Source organism: Uranotaenia lowii, chromosome 3 (assembly GCF_029784155.1).
Source record: "Uranotaenia lowii strain MFRU-FL chromosome 3, ASM2978415v1, whole genome shotgun sequence".
Lineage (NCBI taxonomy): Eukaryota > Metazoa > Arthropoda > Insecta > Diptera > Culicidae > Uranotaenia > Uranotaenia lowii.
This window is the reverse complement of record NC_073693.1, coordinates 245859154-245874287: the sequence shown is the minus strand read 5'-3', so window position 1 is coordinate 245874287 and position 15134 is coordinate 245859154. Positions and strand designations below refer to the sequence as shown.

General features: G+C 33.9%; 1 protein-coding gene across 7 annotated transcripts in view; it reads right to left on the bottom strand.

Annotated features, from left to right (window-relative positions):
• LOC129751308 (box A-binding factor-like) overlaps nucleotides 1-15134 on the bottom strand; it is a 93596-nt gene that overhangs the window by 27882 nt on the left and 50580 nt on the right. For all 7 annotated transcript variants that reach the window (XM_055746728.1, XM_055746730.1, XM_055746733.1 and 4 more), the window contains exon 3: nucleotides 3844-4063. In XM_055746728.1, the coding sequence (XP_055602703.1) occupies nucleotides 3844-4063 (220 nt within the window). The remainder of the gene's footprint in view (nucleotides 1-3843; nucleotides 4064-15134) is intronic.

The following is a 15134-nucleotide window of genomic DNA, read 5'->3' as shown; positions in this document are numbered from 1 at the left end:
TTGAGTTTTTTCGCGGATGTTCGATGCATTTTAACGAAAATAGTGTGTAGGCATTTATAAAGGTAATATTCTAGACACAAAATCAAAAATTAGGGATCAAATCTCCCATGCAAAAATTTTCATCCAGATCCGATGAATAATCTAGAAATTATTTTTCAAATATTTTAAAACTCGGATTAGATTAAATTTTTGAAAAAAAAAAACGATTTTTTCTGTTTGTCAAAGAATTGTAATAAAAGAAATATAAAATTGTATCGCGCAAAAAAACGAGTGCAAAGACCTGGTGAAGATGTCCGAAAATTAAATTTTAATTCTAAGATGGCGACTGCAGCTAAACTTAAGATGCAGTAAATGACAATGACTTGAGTACGCATAAAACTCTCACAATATGAGTATTGGGTGAAAGGGCTCAACTAGTAGGAGCAGAATTTTGTTAAAAAAAATTGAACAAAATTAAATAAGATTGAAAAAAAAATGTGAGATAGAACAAAGTAAAACAAGGCCATACAAGATGGAAGGAAATATCACAAAACATTTCAAGGAAAAACATCGCAATGGAAAAAACAGGATAAAGAAATATAAAACATGCTTACAAAAGATTAAAGCACAACGATAAAAAAAACAAGATTTATCAAATTTAAACATAATGGAAAAATTAAGAACAAATCTTAACATTAAAAAGCTAGAAAATGCACAAGAGAACGAGATTAACCATAATAAAACAGGTAAATAACGATAAATCAAAATGCGATGTACACAAAAAACATGATAAAAAGGATCAAATAAAATAAAACAAGAAAACAGAAGATAAAACTAGGTGACAAAAGATTTAAAAAAATATGAAATTAGAGAAAAGATTAATTCAATCTAAAATGAAGGATAATGTATTTTCATATAGTTTTTCTTTGTGTTGTACAGTCTTATAATGAACTCAAGTATCTTGTAAAGAAAACTTTTATTTTTAATTTTTGCTTTGCTTTTTTTAGAATTTTGTTCAATTTCCATTGGCCTTGTTTTGTCTTGTGTTATCATGTCTTGTTTTATCATGATTTATCTTGTTTAACTTCGCTCTATCTTGTTTTTTTTTCTATGTTGTCTAATGATTTGTCCGGTTATACCTTCTGATCTTGTTTTGTCCAAATTTTTAACTAGTTCAATTTCGATTAATCCTGTCTTGTATTGTTTATCATATGCCTCGTTTTTTTTAAGCCGTGATTTTCTCATTTTATTTTTGAAGCAATCGGAGAATAAATGTCAACAAGAGATTTTCCTTACAACAGGTTTGAAAACCTGTCGATTTCTTTTTTGAGAGATTGAATTTTAATAAACAATGTTGCCGAAGACGGCATCCAGGACCTATCGTTTTCAAAAAATAGAGAATATGTTAAAATTTGACGAAATTGTTTGATAATTTTTTTCAATGATTTTTTAGCGAATTCTGAAGTTTACTTTTTCTGAGTTCATAATGAAACCATTAAAATTTCTTGATTGCTACTCAGCTCATATACATTCACATCTACATATGTACGTTAAGGTGGCAGCGAAAAGGGTCATTTCCAATTTGGGAAAACCGAGCATATCCGTCTTGTAGATTGACCCACAAAACTGACTTATGCAAAGTTTCGATCTTTCAACACTCAAAAATCATGTTTGAAAGGGGGGGGGGAGGGTAGGTCAAAGGAAATCAGGAAAATCGAAACATCAATTTTGATGCCAAAAATAACTTAAAAATGAGATCTAGTGTTGTCTAAAAAAATTGCCTGAAAATCGACTTTCTGTGACTTGACAACTTTCTGTCCCAGACGGACCAATTTTTGCATTTTTTTTTTTTCAAAATAACACCAGATTGTGACGTTTTATGCATTTTTAAGTCATTTGGCATCAAAATTAATATTCCAATTCTACCGATTTCCCCTTAGGTGATTTTTTTTGGATTTACCTACAAAATGTATACGGTCGGTTTTCAAAATTCGATCATGAAATTTTTCCCATACATTGATTGCCACCCTAGTACGTTGCCCAATTATACATACATGTAACTTTCCGGTATGCAAAAATGATGCCTGCAACTTGTGTGATGAGAATATCAAGTTTGATTTTATAAGTTTATTTTAAGGCGCTTCGAAGGATATGGATAGTGAGGACTGTATTCGAAAAAATTGCAACACTTTCATTTGTGAATAATTTTTGAACGGTTAGCTGAAAATTTATGAAACTTTCAGTGATAATACCTGGTAATTTAATGTTTAGATACATGTGGAATTGTAAAATTTTGTAGCGATCTGTTAAGTAGTTTTTTAGATAGCGCCTAGTGAATAAATTCATTGACCAAAATGTTTGGGCAGGATCGTGAAAAATCAAGGAAAGTCACATGGAGAGACCCTAAAACAGCTGGAAATCGACAATGCGACCAAAATTCTTGTGATAAATCGTTCTAGAGGTCCTACAGGATCTAACAGTGAGTTTTTTTTTGTTTTTTTTTCTTTATTATAGAGACTTTCAGCCTCGGGCTGGTTCGTCTCTTTAACAGTGAGTTTAAGTTTGAATATTATTAAGAATGATTAATTATGGGAAGTGAGTGTTTTAATATCCGAATCTTTCATTTGGAGAGGTGGTAATGAAGGAAAATTCTTCTGTATGATTCGCCCAAGAAACAAAAAAAAACAGACCAAACATTGTGTCTAAATGATAAAAAGCTGTCCCCCGGTAAAATAAACAAAATACGGTGGTTAAATCGTCCGCAAAATTGTAGACCCGTATGCGGGGTGAAAATTTGAAAAAAAAATCTTGAAGGAAATCGATACGAACTTTTCAGTGGAAATCTGGCGGATCTTCTGTCAGAAATTTTCCATTTAAAACACGCCTGAATGTTCCAGAGGAAGAACGAGAAAAAAAATTTATAAAAATTTATATATATATATATATATATATATATATATATATATATATATATATATATATATATATATATATATATATATATATATATATATATATATATATATATATATATATATATATATATATATATATATATATATATATATATATATATATATATATATATATATATATTATATATATATATATTTATTACTAAATTTGGCCGACGATCTATGGAAGATGCAAATCTATAAGTGGTACATAAAGATTGGCACATTTAACGGCCAAATGTACCAAAAAATTACTACAAAAGCGACCATTTTCCTTCCATGGCACTTTCAAAGGTTTCTCAATGTTAATACTCTGATTTGGTTGGATCTGGAATCGTTCCATTAGGCGAAAACTGTTATGGAGTGATAAAAAGTTAATAATGTTGTTTTGTTTTGTTGAAAATCTGCAAAATTTCCAGAAAATATAAAATTTTAAGTTATTTTTAAGGTCAAGCTTCAGGGAATGAAGTCAACAAAAATAATCTCGATCAAGAAAAACGGAAGCTCATAGAGTGCAATATAGATGGCGCATATGTTGCCCAAACATTTAAGTTAATAAACTTATTCATTTAGAAAAACGGTAGCTCATAGAGTGTAATATAGATGGCGCATACATATGTTCCCCAAAACTTTTAGTTAATAAACTTATTCATTCGACGCTATCTCAGCCGCCCAAAAGTTATTCAACAATAAAGATGTTGCATTTTTTTTTTCGAATATAGTCCTTTACAGTACGCGATTAAAAGTAAATTTTAAACATCGTACTTTCCACAGTCAAAGATAGAATTCAGCTTAAAATGTGTCTTTTGAACAATTTAGTTTTCCATTCAGATTATCAAAATTTGAAATTAATAGTTTGTCACACATTACAAAAAAAATCATGATAGTTTATCAATATTCAGTGTCTTACCTGTTGTCCGTAGGAGGACGAGATCGCGCTGTAGGGATTGGTCCGACCGGCGGCATTGGTGCTGGAAGCGATCCGCTGGAATCCGGGCAGCCCACCCTTCATGTACTCGCTCTCGCTGATCCCGGCAGACCACATGTGCGAGCCAGAGTCTTGTGTCGGGCTACTGTTGAAGTACTGCATCGAGGCGGCCGAGGGAAAGCTGCAGCGGCTGTACGAGGGACTGCAGGAGGGAGAAAAAACATACCAATGGACCACCGTTAGAGATTTCTGTGATTCAAAATTAGGTATAATAGGTATAGCTAACAATAAGAGAAAAAAGAATTCTCCAAAACAAGCCCAATAACTGCTGAACAAGTTCGGAATGAGATGGCTTGTTTTTGTTTCGATCAGAGAATGCATCCAGCCGAAGGCTGGCGAATTTGTCAACGAATGCGTTTCATTGCCGGGGACAAAGTTTATGTTTTCACTAAGCTTGAGGCAGCCGGGATCGCTGATCCGTCAATAACCCGAAGCATGCTGCTGGAGCACCCAGCTGTTGATGGTAGCTTTGTGACAGCCGGGAGAAGAAGAAAAAACTTGATCGTGTGTGATTTTTTTCTCTGTTTATACTACATGGCATTCATCGAGCAGAGTAGGTGGAAGAATTTCCCAAACAATAACATCCTCTGTTGGACCATCTACTACTGACCACGCGTTAAGCCGTTTGTAAATAGAAGAGCAGCGATCATCGAGAAGTAATGTGATGACTGCGCTAACGATCGAATGCCGGTTGAGGCAACCCAATACTGTCATTCGCCCACTCCACTAACAACTGTCTTATTATGACAAGTGATTTGCCTCAATTAAGTTATGGATGGCAGAATAAATGGCAGCTGATTCAGGAAATAACAGTCGATGGTATGTTGCGAAAAAGTATCCTGCACCTTTACAGCTGAAGGTTACGGAACGGCAGAAATATTTAGCTGGTGAAGCTGTTTTGACGGTCGCCTTTTTCTCACCTTTTTCAAACAAAAATGTGTGGAATTTAAACCGGTCATATTGAACAGCATGTGTGACATCATCTTTCGTGCTTATTAGTTGTTGCAAATCTTAGGGCATGCATATACCTATAATAATTTCTATATACGATGGATACATTCCGCGATCGTGATCTCCGAGTTCACGTTAAACCCTTAAATGCATTATTTTTTAATGTGTAAACAGAAATTTTAGATGCAGTATTAAATTTCACTTTAAATTGAACAACACAACCGAACGGATTTGAAATCGTTATTATTACTGTAATGAGAGTTATCACGGTGATACCTATGAAATAAAAAAAAACTTGAAACTGTTCCTTAATTTAAAATTTCTGTCAAACATACACTGACGGACATAAGTATTCTACGTTAATAGTGTTCTTTTGAAGTTTTCGTTGTTTTATCATATTCCCTCCTTGTTATACAGTACAGTTGAGTATAGTAAATTTAATGCCTTAATGCCCTCAGTTAGAAAACGTTCCACAGAATCTATTCAAATAAAAAAAAAGTGTTAACATAACAAACTATTTAGAGGTGAGGTAGGGTTAGTTGCCCTTCTTTGGACCCATTAAGCGGTGATTTTTAAATCATCATGTTTTTCTTATCAATGGGATGGGAGGTTTACATTTTTCAGGAAATTTATTTATGGTTCATGGTCTTATCTGCAAGTTTCAATGATGATTTTCAACATAGGATTTGCCATTATTGAAAGATTTGCCAAGATATGGATGATCAAAATTTCCATCTTTGAACCTACTGTTTCTATTTTAGTAATGAACTGGTACATTTCATTGGACCTAGAACAAAAATTCCTATAGAAAGTATGGTTCTTCAAAAATAAATAAAGGAATTAAAAATGTAATCTTCAATTAAAAATTATTATAAAAAAGTATTACAGCTTTTTAACGATACTTTTTTTAACGATTAAACACTTCTTCTTCTTCTTCTTCTTCTGCTTCTACTTGAGCTGCTTCTACTTGAGCTGCTTCACGGGCAGCTTGGGTTAAGGGCCAGTGACTTTGACTATATGCCCAATTAAACACTTAAATTTCTGTGATTGAAAAACATTATTTTTCCTTATTACCTCTAATTTATCAAAACGCGCCCCATTAGTTGAGCTGTCAGATTTCCACTGATTAGGAGGTACATTTTTAAAAAGGTTGACAATTTTATCCGAAAGACAGGCGGCAAAAAGTGGTATGGTAGGATTAGTGAAGAATAAGAATTCATTGTGTGCACAGGAGTATCTTTATGCTTTGCTAGCAGAATGAATTATTTACCATTTTTGGCATTTTTGGACAAAAGTAGGCTCTAGGTTCAAAGTAGAATCACTCACCCTATTGTTCTGATGAACGTGAAAATGAAAAAATATTTATATTCGTAAAGAATCGACTAATTATATTCGTAAAAATTTCGTAAAAAAAAACGACTATACTAAATTTCATGGCTATGAAACTAGATGGAATGATCGGAAATGGTTGATAGTTTGATTTTAAACTGATTGCCTTGTTGAAATCCTTTTAAAATTGGTTTTTAATCAACTCCCCCGATTTACCCTGCGGAAATTTTTTTTTCCACGTTCAATGCCATTTCGCCCGAAGTGTAAACGCACTGAGTGCAAGGTTGCCGAAATCACATAAAAATCTATAATTTCACAGAATTTTGAGCCAAATTTCATCACAGAATCTGTGTCACAGAACACAGAATTTTTGGAATATTCTTAGATTTCAAGGAATTTAAAAATTTTAAACTTTTTTTCAAAATTAATTTTTTATGTCAATTCAAATTTCTTTGAATTGGAGAAATATAAAAAAATTGATAATGTTAATAGATTTTTCCTAAGTAGAATGTAAAAAAAGACGCAATTTGACATGACTTTTGAATGAAATGAATAGAAAAAGCATCCCAGAAAATCGTCACACAATTTTTGGGACAAATCACAGAAATTCAGAATTTTATTTCGTCAAAACACAGAATTTTTTTCGGCAACCTTGACTGAGCGAACGTGAAAATGGGAAACGAACAAGTGTTCATTCTCAAGTCCGAATGGCAAAGTGCATTTGAAAGCATTTTTTACCGATGACGGAATAAAAAATGTTGGCTCTATAAAATTTTGTTTTTTTTTTTTTTGTTTTTTAATTTAAATTGCGAGCACATTTCAAGGCCATCAAGGCTAAAAATACTACGAATTCCATGATTGCAAAGAACCGCATACGATAGTTTTTTTTTCTCAATTTTGAAACCCGCTTGATCATCATCTAATTGTATCTGCGTTTCTCAACAAATAAATATAAACGAAGACCACGCGATTAATCAGAGTACATTGAAACAAAAAATAACGTGAATTCCACTCTGTTCAAACGTGTGCTTTAAAAAAAAAGTACGAAATAAATTCGATACTTTATGAAATTTTTCAAAAATAATAATTTTATAAAGAACTAAAAACAGCCAAATTAATGAACAAAAGTGAACCGATGGATTTCAATTTTACAAACAACTTTGAATAATTTTGAAAAGATTTTTTTGCCGATTTTCAATTAAGAGTAAAAAAATGGCTATTTTGTTTGTAGTAGTTATTGAAAATCTTTTTTTCGATAATTTTTTCAAATGAAACAAGTCGCTAACGATGAAGAAATTATCAATCGTTACACTCGTTACTACTAGATTGATAAATATTTTTTTGAGAATACCTCAAACTTAAAACATAAATTATTTTTATTAAGTAGAAATAAGGGCTTTTCCAGTTTTTAAGCAATCGTTTTCAAAGCTATATGTTTTTAAAAAGAACCATAATTATTTTTATTTCTTTATGTATTTTTTTTTTTAAATTTAAATTTAAATTCGAACACCTGTTCGACTATTTTCAATCAAAAGTTGAATGAACTGTCAATTACCAATCGAAACCGATCGAAACTAATTTCTATCTGTGATTGAACAAACCGGTTACTAACTTTGGAGATTTGACCGATTTGACATTTCTCACAGCGGAATATTTTTTATTGTGGTGAGTTCCCGTTTACGTTCACGTCCGCGTTCACGAGAACTATAAACCGGGCTTACCTTTACTGTAAACTTACATAGGTAAATGCGATGAGTTAGCTCACGTCGAAAACTTTTGTGTTTCAGTGTTCGTCATAAAATGCAGCACGGTGTTTGTGATTAACACTGTTTAAAAATTTAGATTTAGATTACACTTTCTAAATCTGTAGAACTTAAACAACAGTTTTTGATAACATTTTCGATAGGAACATAACATAAGTCAATAAAATTCACATTTTTTCGAGGAGCAAAAATTTGAGATTTGATTTTGATTCAATTGAGGGTGTTGATTCCAAATATGACTAGTTTTTTTTTTCTATCAGCTCTTACATTTGAGATACTTTTGCAAAATTTGTGAAAATTATTTAAATAAATTTGTGCACTTTTTAGGAAAAAAAAACTATAGAACAATACAAAGAAATCGAAAATAAAGACAAAATAAAGATTTCAAGTCTAGGAACATCTAGAAGACGTAAATTAGTTTTGAACTTCACAAAAGCTGTAGTTATATTTGATTATATTTCCCCTACATTTTGTAAGGGAATATTAAACAAAAACATCTGAAACTTTTTTCTTTTTTTTTAACTCGACAAACTAACTCCTGATCTTGAAATCTTGATAGTAAAATACTTAGAAATGTTCAAGTTGAACAGTTCAACAACATTCCAAAGAGAACAAAATTGATTTTAATATTAATTCTCAATGGAATCTTGAGAGTAAAAAAATTGTAATGACAATGGATTGACTAGATTCAGGTTAAATTTAGTACACTTGTCATTATTGATACAAAAGGTAAACCTCTTTTCAAAAGGTTGATTAGTAAATTGCAATGTGGTCAAGCTGTTTTTTTTTGCTCTTTTAAATGTTTTTTTTCTATCTACCTTTGCATCTCTAGTAAAAATAGTATTTTTTTCTGTCAGTTATAGGTATATCTTTTGTCGTTTTCCCACATTTAAGGAAAGTGGAGTCGAAAGTGAATCTATTGAAATGAAATCCTGTTGATGACACTTTTTCTATCGATTTTCTTTCAAAAGTTACAAATTTGTTGTATTGAAATCATAATTTGACCTTTTATTTCAACTGTGTTTGGAACATTTTTTGATTTTTTTATATATAGATTTTGGGTCATTTTTTAATTTCTCAAACCCTGGGGCCTGAAAAGAGTTATTAGGTATTGAATGGGGACATGTCTATTGGCATTAAAAAATAATAAATTCAATTGACATCACTACTGGGTGCCTTGCGAGGTATGAATACCTACTTTTAATGCAATACTTCGCGAGTCACAAGCAGTGATGTCAGTTGAATTAATTGGTTTTCAATGCCGAAAGACCCCTGTTAAACCGCTAATAATTTTATTGCCTAATATGATACGAAGTTACAGTCTTTAACAAAGTTGTTCAGAAGAAAATTTTGTTTAGAGATTTTTTAAATTGGCACAAAAACCATGAATTTTTCAGTACAAAATATATAATTGTCCCATACAAACCTTAAAGTTCAAATTTACTCATGAAAACGTTACTAAAAATTTCTGCAAAAAATCATGGATGAGTTTTTAACCAAAACGAAGCTTTTTAGACCCCAGGGTTTGAGAAATTCAAAAATGACCCCAAATCGACTCAGTCTACCACCGCACTTCCCCCACACCAAAAGGCTCGTTGGAGCCCCCTGGTAATGGATGCTACTGTTCTCAGTACGTCTGATAGCAAAAAGTAAAAATAATGTAATACGCGAGCAAATTTTACTCATGCTGAGAACTTAATTTTTTTTTACATTTTCGTTGGTGATGGAAAGAGTTAGAGAAATATGAGCTATCAAAGAACGAAAGAACATTTCTCTAATTCTTTCCATCATCTACGAAAATGTGATTATTTTCAAGTACAAAGATGTACCAAGCGATTTTAAAACATCAGTATTAATTATTTTTAATTCATTGCAAAGAAATGTGGCGAATACTCTGAATCCATATTGCGTACTATATAGAACATGCCCAGCAAACATGAAATCGTACCAGAAATAACTTAAGTCGTTTACAATGGTGTTGCGAATCGCAATTCCAACTGCATAGTAAAAAGATCGTATAAAATGTCGTCTGAAGTCAGTTTAAATCGGATATGATAGAAAGTCCGCCATGTTTTTAAATTTTGAAAAGATTTTGCTCTTGCTCGGGCTTCCAGTGAGAAAATCATATTCATGTTCTCTCTGCAATCAGCAGTGCATCCAGATGGCTAAAAATAAGATGGGAATTGAGTAATATTGACCAATGAGAGAACTAGAAAATAATGTCGCTGGCAACGATTTGAAGGCTACGAGAGCAAAATCTTGCGCTCTCTTGCACTCATCCGATAGATACGAATAAAAAGTCGGATAGCGCCCAATTGGTGTAGTTTTCGTCGCTTATAAATAAAAAAGGAAATTTATGCATGTATATTGCCTCCCCTTTGGTAGGTAAATGCTATTTTTTTCAACTTTCATACGATCTTTCTTTAATGTCTATGGAACGTATATCAAAACAGCATAAGAATATAGCTACAACAATGTTTGTTGGATGCCCAAGCAACCAAAAGTCCCATAAAACAGGTACAAAAACGCTTACTCAGCCAGTACGCTTACTCAGAAGTACGTTCTATGCAGCTCAAAATTTAAGTTCTTATTGATACTTTCAAGTTCCAAAACAAGTCTTAATAATCTTCTATTCAGCTTCTAGCGGCCTCTTAATTCAGCTTCCAAAAAATCGCAAAATGGGCAAAAAATCTCTCTCTATCTCAACTGAACCCTTGGCTTCGGTTCATATCACATTCTCTTGACACAGATTTACTGTGTTCTGTACCGGTGCCACCATGATGCCAGGCGCCGGATTCCAAACTCGACTAATTGCTCAATTGCTTCCTTCCAACATTTCCTACATATATTGCATCAGAATGCTCACTAAATTACTAACTTTCTTATTGAATGGGGAATTGAATGGGCATGGGGATCGAACCCCGGCCTTCGTGGTGAGAATCGAACACGCTACCACTAGACCACGCCTAGATGTTGCTCTAACTGAAACTAAAACTCGAAGTGGTGATTTGATTTTGAAAGCACATCAATGCACTTTTTGTGACTTATCAACACCCGTTTGACCACTTTTGTGCCCTTTATGTGACTTACCAAATCCCGTATTGAGCACTTTTGTGCCCTTTATGAGACTTAAGTCCCGTATAACGTACGTATAGATCACTTTTGCAGCTTTCAAGTTCGTTAATGAGTACATATAGTTCACTCATGGGAATTGGACAAAATAAGTCACGTACAACGTACATATTAGTCACTTTTGCAACTTTCAAGTTCATTAATGAGTACATAAAGCTCACTAAAGGGAATTAGGCAGTTGATTCTCTTTGTCAGCCAATATGTAACTTTCAATGCCTTCATTCAAGTAAATATGTGACTTTTGGTTGCTTGGGTGGTTCCGATTAAGAAAATTTGCAATTTTATTAACTTGTAGTTTCTCGAAGAACGGAATGGGATCGGAATACAAACTTTTCCAAGGTTGCAAGTTTTCATTGTAAGCACTTCAATATTTTAATGTAATGTCTTCTATTAAAATATAATAAGTTATATTGAACATTTGACAGCACTGTAAAACTGAAGTATTTCATATAAAAAAATGTTTATAATATTATAAGATAAAAACAATATCGAAGATAGCAAACAATTGCGAAATGTTGCTAAATGGTACCCAGAAGTCTTATTGTCCGTTACTTTTCCATTAATTTTATTTAGAGAGAGAAAAAATTTAGAATTTGTAGCGGCCCACCACACTCCCCCACACCAAAAGGCTCATTTGAGCCCCCTGGTAATGGACGCTACTGTTCTCAGCACGTCTGGCAGCAATTAAAAAAGAAAAATTAATACGCGAGCAAAATCTACTCATGCTGAGAACACAAAAATTATTTAATTAATTGCGAGGAAATGTGATGAATATTATTTACACTAATTTAGACTATGAATCTCAATGGAAAAAGTTTCCTTTGAAGAGATTCATGTTGAAACAAAGTTAAACTAATTATACAATAAAACTATACTAAATTAAAAAAAAAACTAACACTTCAACTAAAACTTTGAAAATATATGAAAAAATAGAAGCTCATCCGTGCGTCAAAACACTTCAAAATGTTCAACAAGGTTGTAATTCAACTTAAAACCTATTTTTTAAAGTATTGCTTATGTTAAAGTGATAAGTCGGTTCTAGTTTTGAATGACTAATAATTACACAAAAACATACCTCAAACCAAAATTGATTTAAGTTGTTATTAATTCATGATTATAAAAACTAAGTGATTAATGTTTAATCAAATGTTACTCATCATCTCATTTGTTCTAAATTCAGTTATCGCTGCCCTACGCAAAGAATTTTTGAGTCACTCGTTGCCGACACTTCTTAATTTTATTTTTATTCTGATATCAACACAATTGATTAAATTTTCCATTTCTTTTCTTTGTGCGTATTTTCCCAGATTCAACCAGATGTTCATCGTAAAATGGCTTTGTTCCCGTTTTTGGAATGACGTGTCTGGTCAGATTCTTTTTTTCCTTTAAAAAATATTCCTTGATTACTGAGGTTGAAAGTCCCTTAATCTACTTGTTCACTGGTTCTAAGAAAAAAAAGTTTAGTTAAGAATTCTGGTTATGATCAAACACAGGCAGTTGGAAATATAGCAAAAGCGTGGAAAATTACTGATGGTGATAAGTTGAAATGAAGATTGATGCTGCAAAATTACCCAGACTTCAAAGTTGAATAATCATCAAATAAATAGGAAGTGCATTCCATTTGATTATTCATGAAGAATAATCTAGAATTTGTTGAAGAATCGAATTCCGGTATTATTGCAGTGCCGGACAAAGGGCGTCAATTGGGAATTTTTCGAGATTTAAACGTTCTGTTATGCCTATATTGAACTTTCCAACAAATCAATGTTAAATCTTTTAGAGAAAACTCACTTAACATAGACTATTTGACGCCTTGATTTAGGCAAACTTACATTTTGAACTCCATTCTAGGTGTGTTTTGTCATCAATTTTTATAACAACATATCGTTTCCACAGTTTTTACGAAAGTCCTTGTAACTACAACACTTTCAAATTATCGAAACTTTAATCCAATCACTTATCAAAGTCCGGGACCAACCCCGAGGTTTCGGCCAAATAGCACAGTTTCGCGGAAATCTCGATCTCGGACACCATACCCCACCGAAGGAAATCGTCAACTGATGGTCACAATTCCGATACTGGCACTGATGTAAAGATTGGAGCTCCGGTTGGCTGGCTGCAGTAAAAAAGCTACACGTGACTTTCCGATCCGATTGTTCGTGCCAAGGAATCGTAAACTATTCCACCAAACCGAATAGTTTCGACTTTCTGTTTTCAGTTTATGGCGAAGCCTAGCAATGCCTGGGTTAAACTGAGGAAAATCCAGCGTGTTCGCACATAAACTGACCCTGTTTCGGGCGGGAGACTTCGAGTCTTCGTCCAGAAAAATAACGCCATCTTTAACATACTATTTACACAACATCATGCCACCATATGCATATGAGTCTAATTTTTCCCATGGAGAAAACAGAAGCTATTCGACAGTTATGCAATCGGATGGGTCCGACTCCGACTTTGGTCACGATTACAATTTGGCCCGGTTGGCACGTGTTGAGCTAGTTACAGCAACACCAAGAACTCGGGCAATTTTGGCCGGCATCCAAAAAAAAAAACAACTCATAATAATTACACCCCGAAAGCCAGAGTCAACAAAGGCAACAATGAGCTGGAAGCTCTCAAACCAAACAGAATAACCATAATAACATAACACCGGGCAGTTACGTTGGCGAGAAGCTGTTTTGGAAAACAACTGAAATTGTGGGCGTATTTCGGCTTTAGGTCAGGACTGTCGATTACGCCTCCCTCCCTTTCTGGGATGCACGTAGGAGTTCCCTCAGTGTTAATAAAATAAAAATATATGTAGGTATCTGGTATCGGGAGTAGGCATCCCTATCCAAAAAAGCTCAGTAATTCAGTGAATGAAAAAAAAACAAGTCAAACCAGATGTTCCTTGATGAGAATACTCACATTTGTCTCTGGTTTCGAATATTAATAGAACTACAGTAAGGTTTTTTTTCTACACTGATATACGTACCGCGTAAAAAAAAACCGTGTAAAAAACCGTGTTAATTCCCGAAAACCGTGTAAAAAAAAACCGTGCTAATTCCCGAAAACCGGGTAAAAAAAAACCGTGTTAATTCCCGAAAACCGTGTAAAAAAAGACCATTCGAATTCTGCAGCTCTGAAGTACTGACACTTAAGACCTGAGACCTGAGAATTGAGACTTGAGACCTGGACTTGAGAATGTAGACTAGAGACATGAGACCTGAGACTTTAGACATGACACCTGAGACCTAAGTCCAGGGACCTGAGATCTGAGACATGAGACCTGAGACCTGAAGAATGAGACCAAAGACATGGGACATTAGACCTAAGACCTGAGACTAGAAACCTAAGACATAAAACACGAGACCTGAGACCTGAGACATGAGACATGGGACCTGAGACATGACACCTGAGACCTGAGACATGAGACATGAGGCATGAGATATGAGACCTGAGACATGAAATATGAGACATAAGACATGAGACCTGAGGTATGAGACAAGAGCCATGAAAGATTAGACCTGAGACATGAGACTTTAGACCTGAGACAAGTCAGTAGAGACATGACATGTTTGACTTGTAGATGACGAAAAATAGTGTCGCGACTTCGCTAGTACAAGCTACTAGGGTTAGTACCGCGAGGAATTATATTAGCTCCAATTGAGACTTGCGACCCCTCTAGTGAAAGGGTTTGATTTGTAGAGGACGAAAAATAGTGTCGCGAGTTCGCTAGTACAATCTACTAGGGCTAGTACCGCGAGAAATTGGTTAAGCTCCGATTTAGACTTGCGACCCCTCTAGTGAAAGGGTTCGACTTGTTGGTGACGAAAAATAGTGTCGCGACTTTGCTAGTACAAGCTACTAGGGTTAGTACCGATAGAAATAAGATTAGCTACGATTTCAACTTTCGACCGGTCAAATGAAAGGGTTTGACTTGTAGGTGACGAAAAATAGTGTGGCGACTTCGCTAGTACAAGCTACTAGGGTTTGTACAGGTAGAAATTAGTTTCAACCCTAGAGCTTGTACTAGCGAGCTCGCGACACTATTTTTCA